Raw genomic sequence first — 21129 nt, forward strand, 5'->3', positions numbered from 1 at the left:
GTATATATGTATAAATGCACTTTCTTAAACTTGTGCTTCGATATTTCTTACTAGGAAATCCGAAAACGTACTCAAAGATAATTAATTCATAGCAATTCATTATAATTTTACGATAAAAAAAAATAAATTTTCAACCTACAAACGAAAAATAACGCTAAGATTTTGAACATTCGTTTCGAATAAATAATTATTTGGAGGAAAATATTCAAGCATTATTCTAATATAAATTATTTCTTCGCTGAATACATTCATTTTCTCGTCTCAAGAAGGTGAACATTGTTTCAATTGAAATAGTAGTCAAAATAAGTATATGAGTTTACTTGGATCAAGAATTTTGTTAGAGTTTTAGTTACTTATCACGAGAATATAATATTCTTAATTCAATATTTTATTAAACTTCACGCAAATAAGTATAATGGAACAAATTAACGCAATAGTTTTTTGCTTAGAGTAAATATATTCTTGATTCAAATAGTTGTCCTGATTCTATCATTTTCTTGCTTCAAGAAAATCGGTCCCTTGTAAAAAGAAAATACTTGCTTCTTTCAAGTGAAATCAGCCAAGTAAATTAGCCTACTTGATTCAATGCAATTTTTTTTCAGTGTACTTATCCGTTGTTTGATAATCAATGGAGAGAGGTTCGAGGCATCAGAAGGCAGTCGAGTCGTGTGGGAGTAGTGGAGGTAATAGAAGTTGCCGGATGGTGTCGAGAATTTCCGTCTGATTTCTCTTCACTCAAGGCTTGGCTGGTTGGGTCGGCTATGAGCTATTGCATGAGTCTGTAGAGTGTAGACTGTAGGGGTTGGCTCCTGCTTGGATACCCTAGTACTACAGTTCACTAAGCTCTAAATTTAACCTCTCGTCAACTTGGACCAACACTCATAGCAGCCGGTTGTTCTGGCCGATTAAACTGAGTACATTGCAGCAAGTTCAGTCCGCATTACCGTTAGCGGGCCATATAACCGAATTCGCCTTCAGACATTCTACGAGACCTTTAGAGTATCAACTCGATTTCAAAGCAAAGCAGAGTCTCTCTAGGTTTCATCAACTTCTAAGACTTGATTATAGTTCTTGAAAGTAACAATACAGAGCGAATCAATGTTGAATGCCCCAAATATCTCACTACGATAGTTTTTATTTAGTTGACTCCAATTTATTTCTTCTATTTCTCCATTTTTTCTTGCTAATCATAACGTTTCTCATTGATTTAGAACTAGGAAAAAATCATTTCTTCTTAATGACACGTAAAAACTGAAAGCTTAAATTTTTGTGTTCCGAAATTTTTCGAGAAATAGGAACCAAGCGTAAGTTTTAATATCCTTTTATAGAGGCTAAATAAAGGTCAAACTGAGATAATTGAGAAATCCTGTTTGTATAAAGAACCCTTATGTAGAATGTGATGTTCCAAAATTAAAATTTATCAATAAAATGAACAGAACGTGCTCTTTCTTATTTTTGGGTTAGGAATATATTATTTAAATAATCTCTATCAGAAAATGGACTTGGATTTTTCACTTATAGCAAATTATAACTAAAAAGGGTGATCAGTTATAAAATCTTACGCAAGTCCTTTTCTGCGTGGTTTCCTATTCATCCGATTCAGAATTTCGTGATTTACAGTCTACACAAACTAGTTTTTCATGAAGGAAAACTGTGTCATAGCAAGTGGAAGCAAAAGCGTAGATTCATTTTAAAAATAATACCTCGCCCGAATACTTTTTTTGGTGAAAGAAGTAGGAAAGAAACATAGCGTGAGTGTTTGCCACGTATTTTATGGACGAACAAAACCTACATAGCGCACTTCCCGCAAAAACCAGGTTTGTTCCACGTTCTTGTCAAGAGAAGCATAGATCTAAACATGGGAAAGACCTGGTTTTTTTGGGGGGGAAGTAAGCCATGTGGGGAATATCTTACATGATTTTTAGGGCACGCAATGTGCCTTGCGTGATTTTTATCTATTATTTCTTTATTTTCCATATATTTTGCACAATTTTTAAGTAACATTTTTTGCAATAAGCATGCACCATTACTTATTTTGGTCACCGAAATCAAATGCAGCTTTTCATTACGAGCACACTGATATCGAACACACATTTCTAATCAAAGTTTCACACACAAAATGTTTTTCTTGTCAACGCATATTCATAATGCTTGGTTACGTTACTTAGTTTAATGCTCAGTACCACCCGGTCTCCGTACTAATATATTTCAATTTGTGTGAATAATTATATTGAACAACCTTTATCTTATAGGATGTGCCAAGTTTATCTAGTAAGGAAATTCCATTTCAGTTCTCAGGTTTTAGATGTCGATACGGAACCTTGGCTTTTCAACCTGATTTTGATTCATTAAAAAAAAAACGAAGAATGTTTGTTTCATAGCAACAGAATAAAATAATATATTTAAGTGTTAGATAGTATCACTTAAAATTCACATCTTAACATTCAAGTGCTAAATATTATTTCCCAATCGATTGTGTGCTATAGAGCCGTTCGTCCGTATGAGTATGGTAATAATATGGTGCGATTCGGAAACTTATTTAAAAAATTGAAAAAGGCGACATTTTCTGACTTACGGTGTTACACAATAAAATAAAGTTTAATCACTGACACGTAATAAATGAAAACTCCAATTAGAAGGGAGAAGGCATGTGATTAAATTAGCCCATAATAAAATATTTAATACGAAGTTAAAAAAATTACAAAGTCCAAAAAGAATTGATTCTGGTTTTATTTGTATGAAAAAAGTAATGATTTTTGATGCTGTAATTCTTAAGCTCACAATTTCCCTGAAATAATAATTATTTGAAAATCGTTAGATGTCACCGTATCATTAGTCGAGTCCTCGAGAAATAGAGCGTTGATAAAATCTGTCACTAATTCTGACATTTTTTATCAAAATAAATACTAAATGCCGTTTTTTCAAATAATTTGCATATTTTAAAGGACGTTTAATTACAATATAAACTAAGTAGTTATTATCAAATTTGTAAATTATACGAAATTTCCAGAATCTTAAAACTGTTTTTCTTAACAACTTCCCTCATCAAATTCAAAATTTTATTAGCAGAACCTGGAATAATAATTCGAAATACTCAGAAACGGGTTGACAAAAAATTAAAAAGTTTTTTGGAAAAAATATCCTAATATAATTTTTAGAGTTGACCGCGGAATAATGCTCCCCGAAATTTCACATTGTTCACAATGCCTCATTGTAGTCGATGATGCAACCCAGGCTAAAAAATTATATATAGTTTATATATAGGGTGAAATATTATATAATATTCATTTGTTTTATAAATTTTCTGTATAAAACAAATGAATATTCTATGTAAAACTTCAAACTATATATGAACTATATACAGGGTGTCCCACGAGAACTGTATTTAATTTTGTGTGGGGGTTGTGCACAAAAAAATAAGCAAAAAAGTTCCCAACATTTTTTTCGTCAGATGCTTATTCCGGGCACAACAGAGGGTACATGTTGTATGTACGTGTGAGCATGTATGTGATATTAAACTTGTCGTTAAAATTTAATAATCTTGAATTGTGATTCACAAATGTTCTATTATGATAAAAAATTATTATTTTATCCTCTTAAGTTAAGGCGTGTTCCTTGAGTGAATTCTTTAGTCGAAAGGCAACATGAACATCATGTTTAATGTTTAAACTCACACATTTTTCGTAGTTGTAATTTTTGTAATTTCTTGTAATGTTTTGTAATGTTTTTTTGAATAAAAAAATACAATTAAAAATTATTATTTAATTCGTGGTATTTTTTAGTTTTTAATTTTTTGGGGTCCTTTTAACCCCTAAATAGCAGCAATTTTTGGAAATTTAAAAAAACGAAAAGAGATGCTCATTTTGTTTTTCAATGTCGAGGAATTTGATATCTGTAACATATTTTTATATTTTCCCCCAGATCTCTAGGGAGGTCCAAAAAAAGAATAATTTCGGCAACTCACTTTCTAACATGGATATTTTAAAGAAAAGCATGTGATCCATGTGCGTGCGGGTAATTAAATTTAAAATTATTAATCCGCTCTACTTACCTAGTATTGCATAATTTTATGTTTCATTGACTTGACAGTTTTATTGTATCGACAAATCTTGAAATTCCAAATGTTGAAATGCTGGACGATAGATGGTAGTAAGTGCTACTTCAAAACAGCACAGCACTAAAGTAAGGTGTGCCACTGATTTGTTTCAATTCACTTACAATAATTGAGCGCGTGTACTCGATAACCTTCTTAGCGCTCGGACTCGCTCTCCCAATACCTCCTGCGTTGCCAAAACGAGGAAAAATGTCTGAAAATGACGAACTTGGCAAATTCACTGCGAAAAAAATATGGCGATGTACGGATCGACGAGCCGAACAACTTTTATTCCGAATTTTTTTTATCAAATTGATAGTCTTTTTTTTAAACTGAAAACTAAAAACCGGACATTTTCCTTGTATCGACATCAATTACTTTTACTGCGCAACTTGCGAAAACTCAGCTTCTACTTGAAAAAAAGATCTCGTTATCTTTGCTAAAACTAGAAAAACCTCTAGCCATGCCAATTATGTTTTAAAACTAGATTTTATCTGACATTTGCAACATAAAAATTCTTGCAAACCATTACTGTCAGGAATCGTTTCCTCAGACTTTGACAGAAAAAAGAATGCAGGTAAGTTTAGTGGTCGGAAAACTTCCGCTGGAAAAGTTATTCCTGGATGTCCAAAGAAAACTTGAACACAATTTGAGCTAACCTTACTGTTTGTTAAAAAAATACGAGCAATTTCTTATTTCAGCGCCCACGCTTGACTGGAGTGGACCGATGCCCTCGTATCGACCACCGTTGTCTAGAATAGAAATTTACTGCTAATAATCGCAAGCAGGTCGTACTATTTCTGAATCGATTTCAAACTTCTTTTATTACAAATGTTCAGAAATAAAGTTGGAAGAGAATTTTGGTTTGCGATTTTTAGATTTTTGTCACAGAGCAAAAATATATAAACAAATAAAGTGACAAAATTAGCTCTTCCAGGTTTGTGAATTTTTATTTAAGACAAATACAGAAAGAGCCTGACTAACAGCTGGAATTATTAAAACTTAACTTTTCTCTTTGCAATGAGCTATAAAATACGAACGAAATGTTACTTCAAATATATAACCCCATAAGTCTATTTTAAAGTCCCAAACTAACCCTACAAGTGAAAAAATGAGTTTTGCGCGTTTTTGGCGCTAATTATGACGTTCTTACGTTCTTTTTATGAAAAGTTTTGCTAATACATGAAATACTGCATCATACTCATAATCAGATGCGTACATGAATGGTGTAAACAATTTATTATTGTGTAGAATAATATTCAAATTGGACAACGCTAGGAAGTGGAGATTTTTTTATTTACAACTTTTTTCAATTTCCTATTAGATTGAGGTAGATAATTAAAGTTGAAAAATTAATTGTTTAAAAAATTTATTATCATATAGTTAATGACACTCCATTTGAAAAATTCTAGGTAATTGTGGTTTATCTGAGATTGTTATCTTTTAGTCCACTTTGTACTTAGTGTGGGGTAATAATTAAAAATATCTAACAAGCCTAATTGCTTAAACAAACTATCATTTTTTATAACTATCTTCTCGTATATTGATGCTAGGTAATTGCGGTTTTTTTTAAGTGTTCAAATTTTGGTCCACTTTTTACTTAGTATGGTAATAATTGACGCAAGTTAAACAAAAATAGAACTGTGATTAATGTATTATTGTTTGCCACTATTTTCTCTTGAATAAGTGCAAGAAATTTTAGAAAAAACCGAAACTTTTTAACATTATTAAAAATAAGTGTCATTATTAATGATGATAAATTATTCACCCAAGTAATTTTTCAACTTTAATTAATTATTTACCTTGCTCGAATAATAATAATAATAATAATAAAGGTTTTCAACAATTTATCTAAGTATCTGATTATGAGAATGAAACAGTATTTTGTGTATTAGCAACAATTTGCATTGAAAAAACGTAAAAAAGTCATAATTAGCGCACAAATCTCGCAAAACATTTTTTTACTTGTGGAGTTTGTTTGGGTCCTTATAAAACAGACCTTTGGGGATGATATGTTTTAAAAAATATTTTATTCATATTCTTTTCTTAATAAGGTTTTTCTTTAATGATTTGAATTAAAGGGTCTGCGATCTGAACCTGTGAACTGACATTTTTTTTCGAAATCGACTTTTTTGGTTTTTCTGGAGCATTTTTTATATGCAGTCAACATTTCGCAAGCGAAACGGCAAAATTCCTTTAAGATTTTTCATTTGATTTTCAAAAATCGCGTTTTGGTATCTAGAGCATAGGTCTGCCTTCTAAACCTGTTAACTGCTTATGGCGTCTAATGGGGAATGCGTGCTTTGTCTCATAATGGCTCAGTTCACTCCTAGAATAGGCCCATGAGACACATGTCAGTATATGTGCAGTTAAGTGGAAGTGTGTGTCGAAAGTTTGTGGTGGCTACTTTCGCGTCATTTTCGACGTTGTCGCCTACAGATTGCAGTGAAGACGAAGGTGAGCAACGCGTCTCGATTAGAAACACTCAGCAAAATTTTGCAACAAACTCTTTTGAATTTATGCGAGCTCAGCATGAAAACAAAAACACAAACCCAAGACGACTCTCTCGGTTCCAGTTCTGCCTTTCCCCCCTTCTCCCAACCCTCCCTTACTAACTGAAGTTTTGGTGGGACTAACGGTATAACTAGAATCTTCACCATATGACGATTTGCAACTTAACTTTGACATGATTTAGACTCAGAAAATAAATTTTTTGCTTAAAGGTGATAGTTGGGGGTATAATCTAAACAATGAATAATACAAACTACAAAATAGCCTCGGAAAAGACTAGAACTTTAATTGACAAAAGGCATGAAACTATGGACGTGAGGAAACTAGATATTTTATGTATACCTGAAACAAAGAAAAACGGATGCGAAAGGAAAGACATAAAAAACGGCGTGTTCAAAGGCGGATTTGAAATATGGTCAGGAGTAGACAGTGAATCACATGGCAAACAAGAAGTAGGTCTGATTTTGAATGAAGGAGCAAAGCAGCATCTCGGAGACCATGGTTTCATATCCCCCATTCTGCTGTGGGCTAGAATGAAAGTAGGAATCAGAAGGCTATTTATCATAGCATGCTACGCGCCAGTTGATAGTGATGCCACAGAAGTAAAAGACGCCTTCTGGGACACATTAAATGACACATTAAATATTTGCGAACATGGGGAAAGAATAATTCTACTAGAAGACATCAACGGATGGGAGGGCCTCCAAAATTAGGATACATAAAGAGTAATAGGTAATTTTGGAGATCCAAGAACAAACTAGAACGGAGATAAATTAGTTGATCTATGCTTAGAAAGTTGTCTGTTTATTAATAATACTTGGTTTAGACATAAAATGATCCACATGCACACCTGGTCTATAGAAAATAGCCGCAGTATAATTGACTTTGTTTTTGCGGATGAAAGACTAAGAAAGTTAGTCAAAGATACAAGGGTCATGAGGGGTCCTGAATGCAATACTGACCATTACCTTCTGATCTGAAAAATTAACTTAGGTCGGGGACGGAGAAAAAAGAGAACCATGAAAACAAAACAAACGCGAATCAAAATTGAGATCCTACAGAAATCGGATGTGCGAATAGATTTCCAAAATAAGATAATCGAAAGCATAGATAGGGCAACATGGAAGGACCGTATAAAAAACAAAGATATAGACGGCGCCTGGACAATGTTACGGGATATCCTTGTTAGACGTACGATCGAAGTGTGTGGTACCGCAGTTGTAGGAAGATTGTCTGGCGATGCTTGGTGGAATGATGAAATTCAGGCTGCCCAGAAAGCAAAGAGAGAAGCGTACAAGAGAACTTTAAACATCGCAAATCTTAGCAATGAGGAAAGAAATAGATGTCGAAATGATTATAGACACGAAAACAGGATACTCAAGCGATTAGTTAAGGAACGTAAGAATACAATTAGAGCAGAAGAAGAGATGGAAATACAAAACGACTTTGAAGGAAGCAAGAAACTGCTTTATAAAAAAATGAAAGGAAACAAAACTTCAGAATTTGTCAACATGAGACATAGTAGGGGGAAAATGGTATATGATGCAGACAGAATGCTAGAGGCTTTCAGAGACTATTTTAGGAGACAATTCGGAGATGAAGCTATAGGACACCACAACTGCGATGTTGAAAACAATGTGATAGAAAACTCAATTGAGAAAGTGTGTGTAACTGAGGTTAGGGATATAATTAAGAATTTGAAAAACGGTAAGGCTGCCGGGGTAGACGGTATTAACGCTGAAATGCTTAAACACTGTGGGGAGTGCATACCACATAGATTGAGCGAATTAATAAATTTATGTTTCGAGATGGGAGACGTCCCAGACGCTTGGAAAAAAGCGATTATCGTACCAATATACAAGAGAAAGGGAGATAAAAGCGAGTGCGATAATTACAGAGGGATTAGCTTATTAAGTACCGTAAGTAAAATATACTCAAAAATACTTATTCGTACGGTAGTGAAAATAACAGAAGCAAAGATTTGGGAAGTCCAAAGTGGGTTTATGCCAGGATGGTCATGTAGGGATCAAATATTTAGCTTGAGGCAAATAACAGAAAAAAATTTGAGAGTAGGAAAAAAAGTTTTCTGTGCATTTGTTGACCTAGAAAGAGCTTTTGACAAGGTAGATAGAAGTCTTCATGGTCTTCATGGTGATTCATATTATTTATGGACAATTGTTTTAGAATGGCTCTTTTCGACGAAGGTTTCTCTCGAAACAGTAAGTGTACGTGGGTTAGCGTTCGCAGATGATAAGGTTGTTATGGCAGAGTCAATCGAAGACTTACAAAGAATGTTGAATAAACTAGATGCAAGCATGAAGAGCATAGGCCTCAAAATTAACGCAAATAAAACAAAAACTATGGTGTTGGAAAGAAAGAGTGAGAAAACACTATGAAATATTTTATTAAATGTTGAGAGAATTTGAACCAGTTGAGAAGTTCGTATGCCTTGGTAGCTTATTTACTAGGGACGGGAAGATAGATGAGGAATTAGATAGACGCATAAAAGAAAGTAAAAAGGTTATGGCATGGACATGAAAGAAGCTAGAGAAGCATTCCAGGACTGGAAAGTATTGCGGCAAATAGGTAATAAAAAGAATGGACCCAAGCCACTAATGGACTCAAGTGGGGAACCTTACATAACGACTTTGTGAGGGTCTTTACTTGGGGTGATTGCTAGAGAGATTGATCAGCAACCGGGGTCGGAGCAGTTTTGCGGAACGAACGTGTTATTTATATAAATAACACGAGAATTTTGGATCAATCTGAAAATTCTCTATTCCTTCCTCTATTTTGTTAATTTATAAGAAACTTGTGTAGGAATTATGTACTGCTGGCGGGAAGATTTATCGAGAGATAGCCGGGCGTATACCTAAATAAGGTTAGTAAGTTTATCGACAGTGCAGAAGCCATTGTCAGAAGTAAAAATATAACAATTAGAGCTAAAATTGCAATATATAATTAAAGGAAAACACTCTATACCGACATAAGTGCAAAATTTTGAAAATACGTTTTATTAGCTGAAACTAATTTTTTTTACCTTACTCATGTTTCTTTAAAAGAGTATGGCCCAGTTCGATTTAGAAGTTGATTAAAATTAATGATTGGCACTCTTGTAATAAATTAACCCTTATGTTAACACCCAAAAAATAACACGTTCGTCAACACCCACACAGTAATAGAAGATGATGAATATTAAATGCAGATGAAATTCATTTTTGCATTAAATTAAGTAAGTCACTGAATTTCAAACAAAAATGGAACCTAAGTGCTGTGTTTCCTATCTGAGATACAAGTAACATGCTAATTAACTGACAGGTATAATGAATTTCAGGATGGTTTTCCTTCGCGCGCTCTGAAATTAAATTTGCTCTGGCAGAAAGGTGTGCGCGAAATGCGATGCGGCGATGCGCAAACACTCAGACGGATTTTGGCGATTTTAGAAGATGCGCCAACAGAACAGCTGAGAGTAGCCAATATGGCGTCGATAACGCTAGATAGTATCGATCAACACTGAGCTCATGGTAGTCGTTTCGTCAACGTTTCCTATTTTGATATATGTACTCAGATCTATAACAGATTTTCATTATAAATAGAATAATCGTACGTGTGATAAAAAAAGATATAAAAAAGGATTAAAGCTTCACGTTTTCACCTGGTAGCTTGAAATGGTTCTAAGTTACTTGTTCTTTTTTCCTTCTACTAATCTCATTGACTTGTAGGATAAAACAACTTTATTCATAAGGCATTAATGAATAATTTATCCAATCCTCACATTTAACAAAAAATATTAATTTCATAAAATTATTCATTTTTTAATTTTATATTAATTTCATGTTCTTGATAACTGAACGATAGCGCATACATTTTATGAATTTTAACAATCAGCTGACTTAAGTTAACCTATAAGATTCATTTCAGACACACTCGTTGACAGAAAGTCAACAATCTTTCTGTCTGAAATTAACCTTTAAAGTATATTTTACGTACATAAAGCAGTTGACTTTCAACCAAGCGCGTTACTTAAAGTCATGTTATAATTATCAGTTGACTTTCAACTGGCGAATAATTCTTTTGGTAACATCTGAAAGTCAACCGCCTTTTTTTTACTGAAATTCAGATTCTTGTATTACTGTACAGGGTACCTGGGTACCCACTCAGTGAAATGTTTAAATATAATCCTTCTACTTCGTGTAATTTAATCCCTTTGCTTCACATTTGACAATTATGAGCTATGAAAAGACATTAGGAGCCTTTCTCGGTATGTAAACCCTTTATCACTTTTACAGTGAAATCTCTTTTATCCCAGAGTCCCTGAAACGAAAGTATTCTTTTATCTAACAGCTCATGAGAAAGTCAATATGTGTTCTTACATTCTCAAGAAAGACAAAGTTATTATTCTTTTATCAACAATGCACGCAGATATGGCTGTGACAGGTGAAAAACAATATGCCCGCTGTGCGGGCACAATGTCATTGCGCCCCACGCGCGTGGTGCTTTGCGCCACGTTTGAGCGCGCCTGGGACGCGCATGTACTCTTTGGTGCTTCGCACTCGTTTTCGTATGTTTAATTTATACACTTTAACTACATTTTTTCAAACATCGTAAATACTATAAATTAACTCGAAAACTGTTATTTAAACTTCTGAGGAATTACAGCCATAAACTGTAACTGAAATAGTTTTCGATTTGTTTTTAAAGAAGATTCTCAAAGCACCTACGACTTTAAAGATTACATTCTCATTACGAAACTCGCGCTTCGTGCTCAATAACTTATATCCAAATGAAAAACTTCAAGATAATTTTTGAATCTTGTTTATATCCAGTAGAAATTTGGATTGATATTTCTTAACTTATGAAAAAAATTTTTGTTCCTTTTTCTAAAAATTTTCAAAATGTTAAAAAGCATAAAACTTTGTGAAGTTTTATCGAATTTAAAAATATCATCAGGAAAATTTGCAAGTGTTTTTGATGAGTACCAGAAAATTTGACAAAAACCTCTAAAACTCATAACAATTTTTTATTCAAATTTTGAATGAGCCCAAAATTTTTGAACTTTTGTCTGATCGAAAAATTTAACTGACACCGTTTCTAAATATTTTAAAAATGCTCTAAATTTTTTAAATTTTGGTTGGAAATATTTGATTAACGAACTTAACCTTCATTTTGGGAATCTTAAGAAGTGTATCAAAAGCTAACTTGATTGGACAAATCTTTGAAAAGTTAGCGTGGCCACAACATTCAGGTAATCATACATACAGACGTAGATGCAGACATACAGACAGGCATACATGTCAACGTCGAACTAATAAATAGCCACTTGCATTATGTTTCAATATGTTAGACGCTGCTGCTGTTTCTGCTTATATCATTTATAATGCAAATAATAACATGATGAAAAAAACAAGTGAGCAACGTCGTTTATTTGTACGACAGATGAGCAAGGAGCTTGCAATACCTGCCATATAAAAGTGTTCTCAGAATATGCAAGTTATATGCAATTTTTCCATCAAGCTTGCAGTCGAAAGTTATGTAAAAAAATCTGCCTGCTTCGCGGGCACATTCCAATTATGTGCTGCGCTCGCTAGTTTGAGCGAATATGAATTCTCTTTTGTTAAAGCTCCTTCGGCTTTAAGGAACACATTCTCATCACGTACCTCGTGCTTCGCATTCAACTTTATCCCTGAAATTTTATATCATTCCTATAATTGTATATTATTATAATTCGTAACTTGCATTAGTATCAAAACAGACGAAGTTCCATTGTCTCGTTTAAAAAAATGCGCATTATTTTTTAAAAAAATTATTATTCAACGTTTTATTGCAACTTTTGTCGTTTTTCTATTTTCTATTTTTCTATTAACTTCTAAATTATGTATATTTGAATTATGTATATTTGAAAATGCATGATTATATTTGAGAATATTTGAAATACGGTGAAAATGTTGCATGAAAAAATGCAACTTTTGGATTTTCCATTATTTTGTATACTGTCAAAATTTGAATTTTTTATTAATCAAAAAAATTCAAAAAATTGTTCTGATAATCTTCTAGGGCAATTCAAAATCAAACTTTTTCTTCTCTTATCATTTTTTCATATCATCCGTTAATTGTCTTAAAAGGTTCATTTTCGTGTGTTTTTTAGAATTTTGTAAATGCTATAACTCTAACGATTTTTAATTTTATGAAAAAAGTAATTAGTTAAATAGTTAGACTTTTTGAATACTATGAATAACCGTACAGAGAGTTCTTGAATTTTGAAAAAATGGTTTCAAAAATATTCAAAAGGCGCTCACTTTTTGAATTTTTATCCAAAATGGCTGGCTAACGAACTTGACCTTTAGGGGTTGAAATTTTATAGAAATCTAATTCGGTCAAACTAATAATTTGACCGAAAAATGTAATTTTCGGATTTTTCATTATTTTTTATGGTGTGAAAATTTTAATTTTGGATTTTCGAAGAAAACTCAAGAAGTTGTTACAATAATCTTGCAGAGGCATTTAAAAAGCATCATTTTCGTTTGTGTTTTTGGATTTTGTAAATGCTACAACTCTGAAAATTTTTAATTTTTTGAAAAAAGTGATAAGCATAAATTTTTAGAATTTCTGAATACTATCAATAACCGTAATTAGAATTTTTGTATTTTAAAAAAAAGTGGTCTCAAAAATATTCAAAATGTGCCCATTTTTTAAATTGTTATCCAACATGGCTGGCTAATGGACTTGACCTTTAGCTTAGGACACTTAACGAGTGTATCAAAGGGAAATCTATTAGATTAATTTTTTCAAAAGTTATCGTGTTCAAAGACAGGCATACAGACAGTTATACAGACATACAGACATACTGACAGACAGGAACTTTCGTAAAAACCTATTTTTTGGATTCAGGGGGTCTCAGAACGTGGACATTTGACCAAAACTGAGAGGGGGGGGTGAAATTTTACACAAATCTAATACCTTCCCTGATGAGAATCTGAAAAACAGAGAGAACTGAAGTTGCTGCTAATTCTCCATCGGCAAGTGACAATACTGGTCGAAGAGTCGTGTCACAGGTTCCTATCGTATGTGCTATTCTCAAGCTGAAAATAAACGCAGCAAAACTAAAAAGTCGTGTTGTGGTAGCGACAAACCTATTTGTAAAGTCACTTCAGTATTCATTATTGTAATTATAATATTGGAAAAAAATTTTAAAAATTCCAACTTTGAATTAAAAAACGTTGGTTTGTAATTTTTTAACAATGTTTGTCATTAGTTTTGTAAAAATAAAAAAATGAAAAATGCGTGGTCATTGACATAAGCTTTGCACGTATATTTCTATGTTATTTTCGTCTCTAAAAGGCCTAAACATTTTTTCCACTCTCCTATTCCATTGCAAAAAAAGTTAGATCGTAACGATACGGACGTTTAAGAGCGAATTCCGTACGGAACATGAAAATTTCTTTAATTAGTTCAAAAGTGGGTATCCGGGTGTTGACATAAGGATTATATTCAACTATTTAGCTGCTTCTTTTACAATTAAGTAGCAGTAAGTAGTAGCTCCGAAGTACTTTTTTATTTTCTGTATAATTTTCATTTAAAGATAAAAAAAGGTAAACAACTCTCTAGGTATCAAAATCAAAGTTCCTGGGAACGTTATATTCGTTTGACATATGTTTCTCGGAGATAGATGATTCTTTTACTATGTTTATTTCAGTGTTTGATAAAGCCTGACAATTTCTCGAATCGTTCAGGCATATATTTTTTTAAACTTATTCTATACGGCAGCTAGACTTGAACCTACAAATAACAGGTTGAGGGTAACGTTGAAAGGATTGGCACGCATGTTTTGCGGAATGTATGTGGTAAAACACTAATAGACAAAGTCAGTAATAAGAGAATTCTCAAAAAATGTCGTGTAGAGGAAAAACTGTTTGATAAGAATGAAAGACTTGTACAGGCTTGTACATCTTTACAGAATTAAAGAAGCACGACTGATGAATCGAGCATATTTAGGTAAAGTGAATGGTAGCATACTCAGAGGCAGGTCGCAGAAAGAATGGTGGCAATATGTTAATGATACTTAGGCGACAAGATATCAAAATCCATACAAAGAGAAAAGTTGGCATTAGAAAATGTGCCATGATATGAAACTGTTGACAAAAATAATTTATAAGAAATGTGTGATAAAGAGTGCCGGCGGCGGCGAAGTGAGGGATGCTTATTATTGCATCAAGATAAGTTGATTAAAACGCATAATGTGTTGGAACTTACATTACATAGTAAAATAATTATTTTTAAAACAAAAACAGTTTTATCAGGAAACGTTTCTTTCGACTGCATTTGATAGAACTTCCCTATTGAACACAAAGTATCTAAAAATTTTCACCTGGTTATGCAAGTTCATATTTTTGCTGCATTGAAAGCATAGATGGCGCATCGCAGTGTGGCGGATCTCAATAGGGGATTTTTACTCGCTTCACGACCTATTCTTATGAGTTAAAAAATGGAGATTCTGAGACTTTATTAGTTTTTTCAACACGAAAGCAGGATTTTTCAATTTCCTAAAACGCCCTTGAAGAAATTTTTTTCTCGTAATCAAAATGTTCTTTCATTGTACTTGAATGCTTTAAACAAAATCTTTACAGGTAGCTAAAGTTTTGTTATGGTGAGAGCCATAACAGTGGAAATAATTTCCACTAAGGTCATAAATATTTCCTATAGATGTCAAACTGATCAATAAATCGATAAATTGATTAACTGAGGGAACTTAATCACACTTAAAAACTATTGGTTCCATATGGCAAAAATTGTTATTAATTCACCCATTTGTTTACAAATATTACAACTGTAGTAAAATTTAAAAATGATTTAAAAATAAAAAATTAGGGATTTCTCACCATGAGAGAGAAATGTCAATTCCAGCGTTCTGGAAAGTCAGAAAACTCTGGATTTCATCAACATAGCCGTTGATTCAGCCATTTTTGTTCCAGTTGGAAAGATGAATAGAATAGACTGATATGGAGAAAGATGAAAAGATAAGTAGTTATTTCTGACATGGTAAGGGATTTAAAAAAATTCTTGACCTGCAGGTACTTTGAACTTTGTTTTCAATATCCAAAAGTTCATTCAGCTTTTTTTTTTAATTTTTAAAATTAGAATAAGAATTTTATGTAATGATTTTATTTTGAGCAGATTCAAACAATAAATTTCAATTCAAGCCGATTTCCTTCAATCCATTGGTCTTTTCGTGATTTACTTCAGTTTAAATTTAACTCCCCTTTATAAGTAAATAAACGAACCAGTGTCATTCCGAACAAAATTCCTTTCTATTCAATTGGACGTAGTTTTTCTATGTTTTTCTAATAAAAGATTTCTACTCACTGGGAAGAGCGACGTTGAATATACATGGCGTTCTTTGCCTCCCAACACTGTTAATTGCCCAACATGCCAGTGTCCCGAAATCACTATCAGTGTCTAGCTTGTAGTCTAGAATACTCATGAGTCCTTCGTTTGGAGAAATCACACGAGGATTTCGTATTGGCAGGATATCCCCTCGTGTGCTATTGTATGTCCATGAAAACCTCACGCCGTCATCCGGATCGGCCTCCACTTCACAACGAAGTTTTACTGTTTCACCACGCAAAACAGTGATATCCAGTCTCTCGTAGCCCTTTCTGCACCTTGGTGCATCTGTCAACAAGGATCACAAAAATTATTATGGATTTTCATATCTTAACCAATAATAAGAGGAGTCTTCAGTCATTAAAAATATTTAAATAGAGAGGGTGGTCTAGTATTCGATCAATTGAATGGATTCTTGTGCATTAATTTGATTAGAGTACCGGATTCACGCCTGTGTCACTATTTATTTTTTAAATAAGACAATCAAAGTTGTAACGCTTAATCTGTGGATAAAATTTATAGTATGGTGCAAGAGATTCCAACTTTAAACCTAATAAAACAGTCCTTAATACAAAGCATTTCGTTAATAAACCTATATAACGATCCTCCCAAAAATTCCATACCTAAGACTTTAAAACTGCACATATATAATGTACGTGTTTAATTCAAGCACTAAACTAGAAATTTAATGAAAAAAAATGTGAAAAGGTTATTAAATTACCTGTCATTTTAAAGAGAATAGGAGTATACCACCTGAGAAGCTAAAAATTCAAGCATTTCTCAAATTTTCTACCTTGAATTTAATTTGTGGCATGATCTAGGAAGGTTTTAGCAAAAATCTGAAATCTTAGCGGATTTTTGAGATACGTCTAAAAATTTCTAAAAATCAAATGTCGGGTTTCAATCGGCGATTACTGCTGCCTATAATGAGAAAAAATTAAAAAACGAGGTTCAAAATAACTTGTGCAAAGAAATTCTTCACCGACTTTGAATTTTTTTGAGAAAAGTAAACATTTGGTTTTGAAGTTTTTGAAGTTTCAAATTTTGGTATATTTAGATATTTATGGCAATGCAAATAATACAAAAAGTTAATTTTTTTCTATTTTCTTTTAATGGAAAATTGTTTCCTATGCTCGGAATCGCTAGAATGAAAGCGCAGGGATGTTTGGAAGTAAGGAAAATTATTATCTGCCCGAGTCGAATGACATTCTTTACTCTAATATTTGTAGGGGCTAAGGTTTTAAAGTAGAGGATATTCCAATAAGATTTTTGGCCCTAGATTAGCGCTCTTATTGGCACAAATGTTCAAATCTTCCATTATATGCGTCAAAATAGGGGCTTAGTTTCTTATCATAATATAACGCTACACATGCTACGTTCCTGTTCTAAATAAAATTATTTGACGAAAAATTAACCACAGTAAATCAAGCCGAAGACATAATGACATTTGCGTGACACCTTTTGTCCCTGAAAATAGACGCGAGAGTAGCATTTATTTCCCGCAAACCGCATTTGCGGGGCAAAAGTAAAATTAACGGGCCAAAATTAAAATGGGCGGGGTAAAAGTAAAATCAGCGGAGCGAAAGTAAAATTAGCGGGGCGAAAGTAAAATTTTCGGGGAGAAAATAAAATTAGCAGGGCGAAAGTAAAATTTGAATTTCGAAAGTAAAATTTGCGGAGCAAAAGTGAAATTTTCGGGGCGAAAGTAACAATTATTGGATCAGAATTCGATATGTAAACAAAGCTTTCGAAAAATGATTCGGACCCGCTTTTCAGGGCCAAAAGGTGGCCACGGTCGAGAGTGGAATAAAATACTATATGCAACACGGGACGAAAATAGATTTTTCTCTTGGGTAATTACTGCCCTCCCGAGAAATAAACGCACCATCTGGAAAAATCTCCTCGATCAGGCAGTAAACCCACCCGCGGGAAAAATTTGCTCCTTTCGCCCCTTATTGCATTATGTACTGTTTTTCATTTGTCAACAATTCTGATGTTTTATGTAGCTTAAAATGAAAATTTATATTTTCTGTTAAATGAAGTTGCAAAATGTTATGAAATATTTACAAAATTCTACAATGTACTTATTTCACTCAACTTTTGTCAATTTGTCGTCAAATAATATTCTTTTCGAGCACTTTTAAATTGGTTTTCTGATGAATTTAGTCCTTTTTCTTTATAATTTTTTTATCAGAATCTTTCAAAATATAATGAAGTTATATAAGTCAAAATTAGTAATTATTAATATCAAAAAAATATTTAACTATTATAAACCAGTAACAGTTTGTTTTAGAAACGACCAAAATTTTATAAAAGAGAAAAACATAATAAGCAATAAATATCAAAGGATGTATAAGTTTGCAGGATGACCACCCACCCGGAAGAATCGGGAGAACCGGGAAAAAGTCGGGGGAAATTGCATCTGGAGTAAACCGCGATAAAGTCAAAAGGGAAATATTGCACCCGGAGATCTGAGGCCTTGAAACTAAATTTTTTTTCGCAAATTAATTTTATGATTAATTCTCGGAGGTTTTAAATTTAAAATTTAACAATATTTTAGTTTCAAATTCAAATAATCATTAAAAATGACAAGGCCTTGCTAGTTTTAAATTTGATAATTTTAGATGTAAATATAAAACAATTTTGAACAGCAAAGCTTAAAATTGTACAATTTCAAAAAATGGAATTATATTACAGCAATCTAGGTGTTTATTATTTATTTTAATTTACAATTTAATATCTTAAAATTTCCTGATTTTTAGTTGAAGATTTGAACTGATAAATCATTTCAAATGAAAAAATATGTTATTGGAAAGTTTCAAGAGTGAATAATAGTCCTAAAGGAAGGTTTGGCATTAAAAGATAAAAATTAGGTTTAAAATTAAAAAAACAAAAATTGAACTATGTAACTTGAATTGATAAAGCAATTAATGCATAATCCCGTGATTTGAAATGGTTAAAATAATTTTACAGTTCTGAATTTACATGTTGAACGCTTAATTTTAAATTTCACCTTTTCATAGGTTTTAAAAAGAGACGTATATTCGAGGTACCGTAGTTAAACTCATGGACGTTCCATTTTCCTGCCCCAAAAGTGCAGAGTAGTACAGGAACTGCCAGGACATGGGACACCTCTGGATCTTATTTTTTTTATTTAATTCAGAAGCCCACATTTCTCTGAGAATTTGGCGATACCTGTTTTCGAAAGACATTTCAACCACACGCACATCTGAAAGATGTATTTCCTATTCTTTCGTTATGTAGCTAGACGCAGGTACACTTGTCAATTCCAAAGGTCATGCCAATCGCCTGAGTGTACCTATTTAATATACAAAAGATGGGTGACATTTTTCTCTTTTTTTCGGCGGGCCACATAGGTGTCCAGAACTATTTCCTCGGAGCTTAATGGATACAGGCAAGAGGGTGATGCAAAAAGTTATCGGACTTATAATCACTTTGAACTTGACAAATCTTCGACCTATAAAATTATTACCGTGCACCCTTTCATTAACCACTGCGGTTTTAGTTGATCTCAGTTTAGGAAAGTAGTAAATATATGAACCAGATGTTGGAGCGCAGAAGTGAACTTCTTCCACCACACCATGTTGATTTTATCAGGCACTAGCCTTAAAACGTTTTTAGTTCAAGCGATAACTTTCTTCACTTCTATAGCATTAATTGGTGGAAACTGTTCCTCTAGACGTTGCAATCGTTACCATTGACAAAAGGTGTGAAAGAGTCATATATTTGAAACTTCTTTATTTAGCTAATACGTATATTCATATACTTGCTCCTAGAAGACCTGAATCTCTTCTTAACTAGGCGGGTTTTTAACGGCATATGACTTGTTTTTAAACAGACTGTAACGATGAGTAGAAAAAAAGTAGGAATTTTCTTAAATCTACTTTTCCCACCGTTCAATGCACTCTTTGGCTCTTGAAGTATCTCTTATTTTTTTAGTACAATGCTGCTTGGTGGTCAAAAGTATATACTAGATCAATATGTGATTTGCTAATCTTAGGTTTTGAGCTAGTGCCCGAACCTATAAAGTGAATTTTTTATTTGATGTTAGGTAATTAATCACACACAGAACAAATTTATGCATGCCGTCTCAATTTTAAGCTGAAGCTGGCCCTTTCGAGCCTTACTCAAGCTCACACTTACTCTTACTCTTTAATATTTCGACTCTGCGATCCTGTTTCTTTAAAAATATTAGTCTTTGAAATATTTTTCCTATCTTTTAAAATTATATATAGTCACTAGTAACACTTCACTGCAATTTTCACAGAAAATCAGTCAAATATCACTGATTACAAGTGAGATTCTTCACTGGTAATCAGTTACATTTTAACTGGTAATCAGTGATATTTCACTGGATGTCAATACAATTTTGACTGTTAAGTTGGCCGATTTTTTACAATCTTTGTACTGCAGCATGAAACCTTCATGCAACTGCACATGAAAAAGGGCCTAGTGAATGTTTTCGTGACATTCTTTAAAGTCCGTCTGCTAAAATTAACCTGCAATTCCCGCACTTTGTATAAATTGCAGGGTTTAATAATAAACACACAAGAAAAGATATATATATATATATATACATATAATTAAAAATTTGTCATAAGGACAACCGCAGGATTTCGCCGGGAACGGGTGCTAATCTGAAAAATTGCACCCGCTTCCAGCGAAATCGCGGTAAAATTTCAGCCATAACCACGTCTCACAACCGTGAGATAGGTGGTTACAGTCTGTAAAGGAATCAATACGACGATCCAGCAAAAGCCTCGTGCACCCTAAGAACACGGAGTGACCCAAGGACAACCGCATTCTGCATTTTTCCCGCAAGTGTTCTAGCATATTGTTGACACGCATGGATGCTTTTTAGGCTATTAGCAAGTGAAAGCTTGGCACCTCCAAGAGCGTCGATGATAATGACGATTAGTTTAACAGAATATTCCGGGTACAATCGTTGCAACTCCCTTATAATGTCTCGATACCTCTCTTTCTTTTCATTCTCCTAGGCTATGATGTTTTTGTCAGCTGGAGCCGAAAATTCGATAACGAACATGGTTCGCTTCTCGAAGTCAAGAAGAACCATGTCAGGCCTCGAGTGAGCAACTGAAACAATTGTCGAGAATATAAAGTTC

At 33.2% G+C, this 21129-nt stretch overlaps 1 protein-coding gene across 1 annotated transcript in view; it reads right to left on the reverse strand.

The window, feature by feature from the left end:
- Positions 1-21129, reverse strand: part of LOC117173711 (protein turtle homolog B) — a 510915-nt gene that overhangs the window by 57759 nt on the left and 432027 nt on the right. The window contains exon 10 of the mRNA XM_033362353.1: positions 15965-16273. Coding sequence (XP_033218244.1) covers positions 15965-16273 — 309 coding nt within the window. The remainder of the gene's footprint in view (positions 1-15964; positions 16274-21129) is intronic.

Source organism: Belonocnema kinseyi, chromosome 5 (assembly GCF_010883055.1).
Source record: "Belonocnema kinseyi isolate 2016_QV_RU_SX_M_011 chromosome 5, B_treatae_v1, whole genome shotgun sequence".
NCBI lineage: Eukaryota > Metazoa > Arthropoda > Insecta > Hymenoptera > Cynipidae > Belonocnema > Belonocnema kinseyi.